The following is a 12,132-nucleotide window of genomic DNA, read 5'->3' as shown; positions in this document are numbered from 1 at the left end:
ACAGGTATGTACACAAAGTATATTACATTTTAAGCTATAAATAAGTCTTATTTTTAACCCATTGTTGCTGTGTCAAGGATCCTACAAGCAGAGGTTTTAAATGGATTTTATACTTAGGCTTAGCTTGGCTTCAAAGATGTAAAAAGGTCTTTCATTAATAAATATTTAAATAATAAGTACTTAATATTTTAAAGGAAACCAGCTCACATTTATAGAAATTGTCATACATTTACTGAGAGGAGCTACAATTAACATTATTTATCTGAATAAGCCCTGGAAGATTCTTACTATAGCATAGGAGCAATTAACTAATAACCAGCCCGGGTATCCAGTTGTTTATCTGCATGATTGCTTTCAGGATTTCTTCTAAAGGAAATTATGGGAATCCAGTGTTTTTCTCCATCTTTCTTACAGTCCTAAGGTACACTTGACAAGCAGACTGAGGCAGATTCACGGCTCTAGTCTAGTAGCAAGCTTGTCTCATAGATATAAGCATAGGCCCAAGTTAAGACCAGTCTGTTAATTGTCTGTATCTATTAACCTAGTCCATTTGAAAAGTAGGCCCAAACATATATGTTAATATGGTAACTTAGAATTAATTTTACTTTTCAAAATACGTTAAAGCATTTAGGTTAACTGGGGCATATTGCTGACAGTAAAGATCCAGAGCCCAAATCAAAGATTGAGGTGTTTACGCATTTGAACTATCTGCATGACCATAGCACTACCAAGAAACAATTATCCATTCCTGTTCTACCTACTAGGCCACCCCTTCAATACAGTGCCAGAATGCTGAAGCCCAGGTTTGAATCAGCTCTGACCTTTCTAGTCTGCACTTTCACTTGCATCTTGAAACTGAAAAAACTGAAATATTAGTCCACAGTTACTGACTACCTACTATGCGCCAAACACTGATACAGGCACTGGATGTTTCAGGCAAGAGTCACTTTACTCAGCAATGCAGTGTTGTGGGTTTGTTGCCGCTCTTTTCAATTTTGGACATAAGCTTCTTTCCTGAAGCAGTTTTACTATAAGACTTGATAAATTTTTAGACTTAAGTATTTACACAGTCAATGTTGGCAGTTGTCATTTTCTCCCCCTTCCCCACCCAGAAGGGTGATTATGTTTCCTCTGAGTAGAAGATTTTAAAATCTTACCCTGCTTTTTGTTCTCATTTTATACTTCGAAACCACTTTCAGACTCTACTGTGAATTACCAAACTCAAATGTTTTCTGGAACTAGGCAGTTTCCTGAGTGCTTGAAGCAGGCCAGGGGGAGTAAGGAGGGAGTAGTAGGGTCTCTGTCAAACCGAAGATGCATAACCACCTATAAACATTAAAATAATATTTTTTAAACATGGTTCAAACGTATTTAGAGGCTATGAGTTTCCAACGTTCTGAACATCTAGATAAATATGAACTCTTTAGACCATTGATTTTTGAAATATGAAAGTATAATATCAGTTTATTGGCAACTGTGATGTGTGTTAGTTTTAAAATAGGAAATGCTGAGAATTTTGTGGCACGAACCCAGACAGTTAAATTTATAGAGTGCGGTATGTGTGTCTTGTTTTGTCTTGTCTTGTTTTGGTTTGGTTTTCCTCTCACAAGCTTAAAAGCTTAAAAGCTTGTGACAGGAAAAAAAGAGGAAAAAAAGAAATTGGGAATGTTCAAAGATAATTTCTTCAGCCGGACATCTAGAACAGAAGGTCTTAGGTTCAATGAATAGCCTTCAAAGGATCCATGAATATCTTATAACTTCATTTTTAAATGTTGTATTTCTATATTTCTGTGCTTAGTGTTTTCTATAAAAAGTAGACTTTGTTGATTTATTTTTATTTTATCTTTTTTTAGGGATGGGGTCTCATTCTGTCACCCAGGCTGGAGTGCAATGGCATGATCATTGCACTGTATCCCCACAGCCTCAAACTCTGGGTGTAAGCAATCCTCCTGCCTCAGCCTCCAGAGTAGCTAGTACTATAGGCATATGCCGTCACACCTGGCATTTTTTTTCTAAAATTTTTGTAGAGTCAGGGTCTCACTTTGTTGATCAGGCTGGTCTCAAACTCCTGGCCTCAAGCTGTTCTCCTGCTTCAGTCTCCCAAAGTGCTGGGATTACAGCCATGAGCCACTGTACCTGGCCAACTTTATTTTTTAGAGCGGTTCTAGGTTCACAGCAAAATTGAGAAGGTGGCAGAGATTTCCCATTTACATTTTTCCCCCATGCATACATGACCTTCCCTGTTATCAGCATTCCCCCACCAGAGCGGTGTATTTATTACAATTGATATGGTTATTTGTCTACTTAAGAAAATCATTTGTATTTCTTTGAAAGCCCATACTGATATAGTACTTGATAGTTTTACATTTTTTAAATATTAATAGTTTATTAGGAATATCCTGAAATGATTGAGTACTCTTTGAATTAAATGTTACTCTATTTTAAAAGTAATGCAGACTTACTGTAAAAATTAGAAAATGCAGGAATACACAAAGAAGAAACTAAAGATGAAATAAGTACTGTTATATTTGGTACATACCTTTCAAGACTTTAGTTTGTACATGTATATGTGTGAGATATACACACCCATACTATTGAAATATAAACAGAGTTCTGCTTTGTATTTTAGGTTTTTAAACTGTCAGAAGCACGATTTATTTATTTATTTTGAGGTGGAGTTTTGCTCTTGTTGCCCAGGCTGGAGTGCAATGGTGCAATCTCGGCTCACTGCAACCTCTGCCTCTGGGATTCAAGTAATTCTCCTGCCTCAGCCTCCCAGATAGCTGGGATTACAAGCACGCACCACCATGCTCGGCTAATATTTTGTATTTTTATTAGAGACAGGGTTTCACTAGGTTGGCCAGTCTGGTCTCAAACTCATGTCCTCAGGTGATCCACCCGCCTTGGCCTTGCGAAGTGCTGGGATTACAGGCGTGAGCCATTGCGCCTGGCTAGCACTTTTATTCAATTCAAAGTTATAAACTTATAAATTGCTGTACCAGAGAGACAAGAAACCAAGTTGCTGTAATAAAACATTTTGGCAACAAGAGAGTCCTGATCTCTTTATATGGAATGACAGGAAAACAAAGTAGAAAAATTTGTCATTGAAGATAGAAAATATAGGATAGTTAAATGTAGTCTTAGTTACACCTTTTTTCAACCTTGTTAGTAAACAGGTTACTTGTTCAGCAACCCATGAATAGTCTATATTTTCTAGCCTCTTATAGGACAGCAAAGGAATTTATAACACAAAAGTTGAATAAACAAGATGTTTTTAGATCCAAGTAATTTAGTTTTTAGTTTTTGTTGATTTTTTTTGTCAACTTTCTCACCAATCATAGTTTCTATGAAAAGCTGCTTCCCTTTTTAAAGGGAGCCTCACATTTCTTATTTTATATTTTTCTTTGTGTGTATTATTCAACTTAGGCTGCCACAGCAAAATACGGTAGACGGCAAAATACCATTGCCTTCTTGTTGTCCCCACCTGGAGGGCAGGAAGAGAGAGGGAGAGAGCACAGGAGCCGAGCTTTTTCTCTTCTTATAAGGCTGCTGTTGGACAGACGAGGACCTCACCCTTATGATCTCCCTTTAACCTTAATTACCCTATCCTCCAGACACAGTCACTTTGGGAGTTAAGGCTTCAATACAGAGATTTTGGGGACACGTGAGTCAGTACATAGCAAATAGGCATGTGTTCTTTTGTTCCCACAGTACTGTTTTATACCTGGCTGCTTTCTCTCACTTAGTATGTTGTGGCTGTCTTTTCATGTCAGATCATACAGGTCTTTATCTCATGTCATTTAACGCTGCATGGAATTCCATGGTAAGGATATACTATCATTTGTTTTCCCATTTCCATATTGATAGACATCAGGGAAGATCAAAAGTAGGCTTTGGTGTCCCCTTTACAGATCCTAAAGACTAAATCTATTTCCTTTCATCATTTTTAAATATTATAATTTGAGTAAAAACCCAATGGAAATTAATTTTAAGCGTAAAAAATTTTAAGAAGTAGTAAGTTCACATAATTTGCATTACTCTTAATTAGGAAGCTTGAATTTAATTGTATTTTTTCTAGTTAAACACAAGTGGCTGAACTATTAGGGGCAGAATTTCTTGGACATTAATGACTGAAGAACCTTAAATATTCCATATAAGTTCATAGGGTAATATGTATTTGTTATTCATACATTAAGAGAAAGCCATGAGTAGTAATGTATCTGTGACGACTAAAATTCACATTGTGTTGCATAGATGTTAGGTTCCTTGCTTGAAGAATTGCTCATTACCGATTTGCTATAGGAAATAAATAAGGTGTTACTTTCGTAGAACGTAATCATTCTTGCAGACTACTACTTGAACTTGTTCAAGTGGAACTCAAAGTTTTTGGATCACTTCTTTACAGCAACATGTTTTTATCAGATCTCTCCTGTATTCAGCTATTTGGTATAACTTCATTCTAATTAGAAAAAGCAGGAAGAAATTCTTATTGGGCATATTGAAAGGGCTTTTCACCTGGAACATAGATTATTTTCTTTTATCTTTTAAAAAACTTAATTGAAATATGTAGATAGAATATGAAATCTACTTCCACTCCATCTAATATGAAATTCATTTGCATTACATTGAATCCAGAATTGTGTATATGCATTTTTATAGGGGAGATATTTTATAACTTTCAACAAAATTTTCAAATAATTTTCAAATTGGTGAGGTACTGGAAGTGACACTGGCCATGGTGGTAGGTGAATATAGTAAATCAGTGACTGCTGTAATAGGCACCAATTTATTCATTGTAGACTCTGACATCTTAAAGATTTTCTGGTATTTTTAATAAGAAAAAAAATTAGTCACTAAAAAGGAGAGCTTGGGTAACCTGGGACCTGGCACAGTTCAGACTGGTACAATGAGATTCTCTGTTCTTTACATATAAAGAAACTAGGCTAGATTGCCTTATCCCAGAGCACAGCTCTGGACTGGACCCAACTTTTAGTAAGATCTTACTTACTCTTTTAACAAAGGCCAGGAGTAATAGAAACAACACTTGTATTTCTGTGACTTACAGGGGAATACATAGATATGGTGTTTTTAAAAAAATAACATTAAATTAATTACAACAGATAAAAATTAAACATTTGTGAAATATATTAACAATGATATAAGCAAATATATATTGACTTGGAAATGTGAACCCAGTAGATCTCAAACACTTTAATTCTCTTATCCCCCTTAGGGTTATCACTGAAGGTGAATTTATATCCTTTGTCCCATGTGTCCTACCCTACTCCGCCTAAAAAATATATGGTCATGCAGTTGGGACTAAAAGAGCTACTATTATTGATTCCTCCTTTAACCATGATAAAGTTCTTTAAAATTAAAGTTTCTTGGCCAGGCACGATGGCTCACACCTGTAATCCCAGCACTTTGAGAGGCTAAAGCAGGCAGATCACTTGAGGTCAGAAGTTCAAGACCAGCCTGGCCAACATGGTGAAACCTCATCTCTACTAAAAACACAAAAATTAGCTGGGCGTGGTGGTGGGCATCTGTAATTCCAGCTATTTGGGAGGCTGAGGCAGGAGAATTGATTGAGCTCGGGAGGCAGAGGTTGCAGTGAGCCAAGATTGTGCCACTACACTGCAGCCTGGGCGACAGAGCGGAGACTGTGTCTCAAAAAAATATATATAGTTTCTTGTTAATTTGTCTAGGTTTTAATAATTTTCATAGGATAAAAACTTGTATATAGTTTTTCTTTTAATTATATATTTTAAGAAGTAGAGTATCAACTAATTTTTTTTTCTGTTTAGTGATGAGATCTTCAGTGCCAACATTTTTATTAATTTTTGGGTAAAAATGTATGTTCTATAATAATAGTGATAACTTGCAAAAGTTCAATTCTGAACATTGTTGGAGTAATTAAATTTAAAAGCATAATGAATTTTTTTTCCCTGCGTTCATTTATTGTGGCAAATATGTCTGACACACACACACACACACACACACACACACACCCCCCTTAAATAATAGGCAATAAAATGAAATGTCAAATTCCCATTCTTTTTAAAAAACTTTTATAGAATTTAAATTAAAACCACAATATGGCATTGGTAATAATTTAGAATGTGATTGAAATGAAAAGCCTTTGAGTCTTCTTTTTTACTTAAAAGATTTTTAGATTTATGTTAAAAGAATCATTGTCTTCTTACAGATAAATTTGCGCCTCATTTTGGTAAGCGGAAAAACAAAAGAGTTCCTGTTTTCTCCTAACGATTCTGCTTCTGACATTGCAAAGCATGTATATGACAATTGGCCAATGGGTAAGTGATATTTTTTTCTTGAGTATGAATAATGTTGATTCTTTATGCCCTACCTTGTCTCACAAACATTTTGAAACTGTTATAAACATATAACATTTAAAAGAACAACCAAAAATTGGGAGTGTAAGTCTCAGATTTAGAAGATCATTGTATCCTTCCTTATCTTGCTCTTCAGCAGTCTCATTCCCAGATGGTAAAGGAGCCCAGGATGCAATGACTCCTTTTGCCTTAGAACTGTTTTAATGTAAGTGGAAAAAAAATTTTTTTTTTTTTTGAGATGGAGTCTCGCTCTGTCGCCAGGCTGGAGTGCAGTGGCGCGATCTCAGCTCACTGCAACCTCTGCCTCCCGGACTCAAGTGATTCCCCTGCCTCAGCCTCCTGAGTAGCGGGGACTACAGGTGCGTGCCACCACACCCAGCTAATTTTTTGTATTTTTCATAGAAATGGGGTTTCACCATGTTGGTCAGGATGGTCTCAATATCTTGACCTTGTGATCTGCCCACCTCGGCCTCCCAACGTGCTGGGATTACAGACGGGAGCCACCGTGCCTGGCCAAAATATATTTTTAATAAAGAAAAATGCAGCCAGGGATGGTGGTTTTTACCTGTAATCCCAGCACTTTTGGAGGCCAAGGCAGGAGGATTGCTTGAAGCTAGGAGTTTGAGACTGACCAGCCTGTGTAACATAGCAAGATGTCATCACTACTAAAAATTTAAAAATTAGCCAGGCATGGTGGCACATGCCTGTAGTCCCAGCTACTTGGGAGGCTGAGGCAGGAGGATCACTTGTGGCCAGGAGTTTGAGGATGCCATGAGCAGTTATCACACCACTACATTCCTGCCTGAGCAACAGAGCAAGACCTTGTCTCAAAAAAAAAAAAAAAAGAAAGAAAAGAAAAAAAAAAACCACACACAAAATAGTGAGTATACACACACCTTCATATGAGTAAACCTGTTTTTACCAAAACACAAAGTAAGAGGAAAGAGCAACATTTTTAACAGATAATACATTCTCTATGGTCTTCTCTAGATAGCCTATTTAAAATTAAGTTTGAAACAAAATTAACTTCTAATTCATGTCAGTTCTTGTGTTCTCTGAACTACTATAAGGTCAAGATGATTAATACCTGTCTATGCTTTCCATTTTCAAGCCAGTAACCATAACAATCTTGGAAAATGTGTTTGGTATTTCTTCCTTTCTCTGATTTTTTTTTTTTTTTTTTTTAAATATAGAGTAAGACTGTGGGCTAGGTGTGGTGGCTCAGGTCTATAATCCCAGCACTTTGGGAGGCTGAGGCAGGCAGATCACTTGAGGTCAGGGAGTTCAAGACCAGCCTGGCCAACATGGTGAAACCCAGTCTCTACTAAAATTACAAAATTTAGCTGGGCGTGGTGGTGCACCCCTGTAATCCAAGCTACTCAGGAGGCTGAGGCAAAAGAATCTCTTGAACCCGAGAGACAGAGCTTGCAGTGAGCTGAGATTATGCGTCTGCACTCCCGCCTGGGTGACAGAGCGAGACTCCGTCTCAAAAAAAAAAAAAAAAAAAAATTGCCTCCTTCAAGTGAATTGTTGGTTCGTTTTCTTCCTTTGAACTTCCCCAGTGTCATCTTGATCCTTATGTCATATATCATAGTGATACGAATTATTTTCAGCTGATTTCACTTAATTTTTTTTAGCAGAAGCAATTTGAACTTTTAAAGGACAAGACTTATTTTGACAAAGAACATAGTATATATACAAAATGAGTCAATTAGATCAGTGTTTCTCAGCCTTAAATAATATATGGAACTTTTCTAGAGGAACATAATTCTTGTAGATCTCTAGTTGCTGACCTAAATTATTTTTATTACAATGAGTATTTTAAAATATAGAAACATAAACCCAGTTAAAACTCTTTATTCTTGTTAACTCATATGCATAATCATAAAACTAAAAAAGATTGATTCAGAAAATGCAAATATAACTCTCAAACCAATAATGTTCAAATTAATAACATTAATGTGCTAGATGATGTATTTTTGCCAAAACCAACTCACTGCTTACCCCATGAATACTATTGAGTTTGCCATGCCTATGTTCCTACATAGTGTTTGATGATCAAGTTATCTGTAGAGTCACCATAAAACCTTTACTTATACAGTATAACAAATTGTTACTCAGTTTTCTCTTAGATAGAATGCATCATTTACCTGTTAAGTGAACCTCTGTCCTTATCTCATTAGCCTCTTAACAATTAAAGAAGTACTGACTGCTTGGCACCAGTACAATCATAAGTTTAATGCACACGTGAGTACTGAAAACCCCAAGGCTGCGCTTGGTTATAAAATGACTATTTAAATCATCTAGACAGTCTCCTCCAGATTTCATTAAAATGAAAATACAGATTTTCCAGATTTTCATTAAAATGAAAATACAACTTAAAACTTCTTGAAGAGGACTTTTAGACCCTAAGGACATGTCTTTGTGGATTCATAGGCCTAAATTTAAGAAATACTGATTTAGACAAATACTTTCAACTACTGGATCTTTCTTCACATTAGTAACCAAGCAGCTGATTTCTAAATCAGGGAGATACTGAAGCTATAAAGGTTATAGCTAAGAAGGAATTTCAGAAAAGCTAAAGAAGACTAAATTTGGGCTCTAAGAATATTGGCTGTTCTTTATAGCCAGGCGGAAATAGATGACTGTCAGTATGAAAAGCATTTTTAAATACCCAACAATGATGTTATTCTAAGTGTGATACAAAAAGATTATCTTTGTGAGATTTTTTTTGGAGGGAGTGGTCATAGTAATAGCTTTTGATATATGGATATTATAGATGAGATAACACAAGGCAGAAGAAGGGTAATCACTCTGAAATTTATTTGGGCAGTATCATAACTTAAGGTAAAAGAAACACTTTTACTTTCATAATTACTTACTTAGATATTAAAATTAGTTTAAATTCAAGTATAAGCCTTTGCCATAAATAGTATCCCAAATGAACAAACCATCTACCAGTACTGAAAATTGATTGTATCAGTGGATGTTCCTTTATTTTCAAAAAAATGATTTTAGTTCCCAGGATTTCCTCAGGTTGCCAAATCTACTCAGCAGTTTTAGACACTGCAAAGAATAGAGAAGTACTTTAATTTTTATTTTACATAGAATATTTAAATTAAAAATGTAAGTCTGTATTGTATCACATAATGTACTAAAAATCAGCAAATTAAATACTTATTGATGCTAATAATAAATGTGTGGCAAATATTAAATCAATAGAAGAAAATACTTAATGCACTATACTTGTTGAAGGAATTAGTTTTCCTTAGCATACCCTCATGCTATTTAGTGGAAATATTACTAACAGGTGGAATAGTCAGACACATAGCTGTTATTGGGTCAAAGGTTCAAAAAAATCTATTAAACTTAGGATATGTTAATAACACCTGAAATTCTTCATTTAAGCTATATTCTAAGGTTTCTCTAAATTTTAGATCCTTGGAGAGGGGAAGGGAGATAGCATATTACACCGGTGAAGTACGTGGAAATCATGACACTCTGTATAAGATAATGAAACATGGGACTTCAGGTTTCTGCACCTCAAAAAAAAAAATTCAAGTATTTTTAGAATATTAGTCTTTGTTTCCTGTGAATTAAACAATTACTGTAATTTACCTTTGTATCTATGGAGCACTTCCATCTTGACCAGAAATATTCTATTAAACAATAATTTTGGAAGTGATGAATTCAAAACAATTTGTATTATAGTGTTAGAGACTTATTTGATCTTTCTTCTGGAATAGGAGGGACCTGGGAGTAACAGGATCAGAAGGCAACAAAACCTTGCAGGAGGGAGAAGAGGGAAGAGACTAAAGGCATGGGTCAGGGGCAGGAAATGATTGAGATTTATTTCTCCTTTGCTCATTTCAGCTGTGCCTAAGTCACTTATAGGCAGTGGTTTTATCAAATTCATATTCATCATTTTGAATAGTCAAGAAAAGGGCAAAACAAAAGTCTGTAATTACTTCCTTTCTCTTCTGTCACTCTTTCAGAATACTTTAAACTATTTTTTTTTGTGTGTTGCCCATTAGCTCTTGCTATAGGAAACAAACACGTGAGAATTGTTGACAAAAAAGACAAAGGAATTCTCAGATCATTAATAAACTCAAGGCTTAAATTGTTACATCTACAAGCTCATGAAAATTACCAACCCTTTACCCTATCATAACACTAGTGTCCTTAAACCTTTATTTTAATGGAGTGGCTTCCATCTTTTACTATTATATAAATTATAGGCTGAAGTTAAATAATCTTTTACCCATTCTACCTACCAGTTTGTCTTTTGATTTTCTTTGTGTGTACACCTTTCTAAGTTTTCATGTTTGTACAGTACCTTCTAATATATATTAGTTGTTCAGTTTCTTCCAAGTCTTCATTTTGGGTGAGGTGAACTAAAGTTGTATCTTCTCTAATGTTTACTAACTGACTTCAGATAGAAAATAAGATAATAAATCAACATTATCCAAAAGTAAACACAGTTTTTTTGTTATTCTTAATATCAATATATTAACTGTTTTTTAGATATTTGTTAAACCTGCTGTTTTCTAGCCTTAAATGTACATTTTAACAGGTACAAATATTGGAACATTATAATATTATCTGTTAATTACTGGTAATTTAAATTAATTTTAAAATGGTATTTGTTTTTACTTGGTAGGTCTTTCCCAACTCATTTGTATTAACTTTAAACTTGGGGACTACAGTTTGGTACATTTTAGTATTCTTTAAGAAGCAAAATGAGTCTTTTTGCAGCTCTTGCTACTTAAGAAGAATAAGCAAGAACTAGGGTTGCGGTGAATATATGAATAGTGACTGTTTCTAATAGTAGGAAGCTCCAAGGGCCTTCTTTGTACTCTAACTGATTTGAATCTGAATTCTTAAAACAATATAGTAGTACGTTAATTACGTGTTAGAATATACCTAACCAGTTCACTGGATTCTTTTCAGACTGGGAAGAAGAGCAGGTCAGCAGTCCAAATATTCTACGACTCATTTATCAAGGGCGATTTCTACATGGAAATGTCACATTAGGAGGTAACAGCCACCTTTGTAGTGGGATTTCATGTCTGTCTCATGGTAGCATGATTCGTTTGTTTTAAATGCTAAGGTCTTTGAATTTACTAAAAAAAAAAGACAAATTCAAACTATGAATTCTGCCTACTTCTGGTATGCCTACTCCTTCACATTGTGTATTCTGTTAAATTTAATTTTAGGACTCTAATAAGTATCTACTACCTTGTAAAATAAACTCTATCCCAGTATAGATAGAATTCTATACCTGCTATTTTTTAAATGTAATGTTATTATATTTCCAAATAATGTAATTCAGATATAGTATTTTAAACTTAAGACTGGACACACAAACTAGGAAAAATTTATGATAGTTTTCAAATATATGAAGGGATGTTTTCAGGTGTTCCTACCTGATATAGTTGCTAATCATGTGAGAATAAAGTAAGTGACTGACATTAGAGCAGCATTTTAGCGTAATAGTTGAAAGAAAAGATTTTGGAACTAGACTATTTAAGTTGTATTAGCTGCACTACTTACTGGCTGTGTAAACCTTGGGCAAGTGACTTAACCAACCTGTGTTCCAGTTTCCTCATCAGTAAAGTGGAATTACCATAGTGCCTACCTCAGAGGTTAAGAAGGGTAAATTACTTTATATATTCAAAGTGCTTACATGCGTGGCACATAGTAAACACCTTAATTGTTAGCTATTATTATTCTTTATATATGACTGGAGAAATGTAGCTCAGTAGTGCCCCCTTATGGG

The 12,132-nt window shown here is 35.0% G+C and overlaps 1 protein-coding gene across 1 annotated transcript in view; it reads left to right on the top strand.

Annotated features, from left to right (window-relative positions):
- UBL3 (ubiquitin like 3) overlaps nucleotides 1-12,132 on the top strand; it is a 78,981-nt gene that overhangs the window by 59,840 nt on the left and 7,009 nt on the right. Inside the window, exons 2-3 of the mRNA XM_003913725.4 lie at nucleotides 6,206-6,314; nucleotides 11,304-11,390. Of these exons, the coding sequence (XP_003913774.1) occupies nucleotides 6,206-6,314; nucleotides 11,304-11,390 (196 nt within the window). The remainder of the gene's footprint in view (nucleotides 1-6,205; nucleotides 6,315-11,303; nucleotides 11,391-12,132) is intronic.

This window comes from Papio anubis, chromosome 15, assembly GCF_008728515.1.
Source record: "Papio anubis isolate 15944 chromosome 15, Panubis1.0, whole genome shotgun sequence".
Taxonomy (NCBI): Eukaryota; Metazoa; Chordata; class Mammalia; order Primates; family Cercopithecidae; genus Papio; species Papio anubis.
The sequence above is the reverse complement of the archived record's forward strand: the minus strand, read 5'-3'. Positions and strand labels throughout refer to the sequence as shown.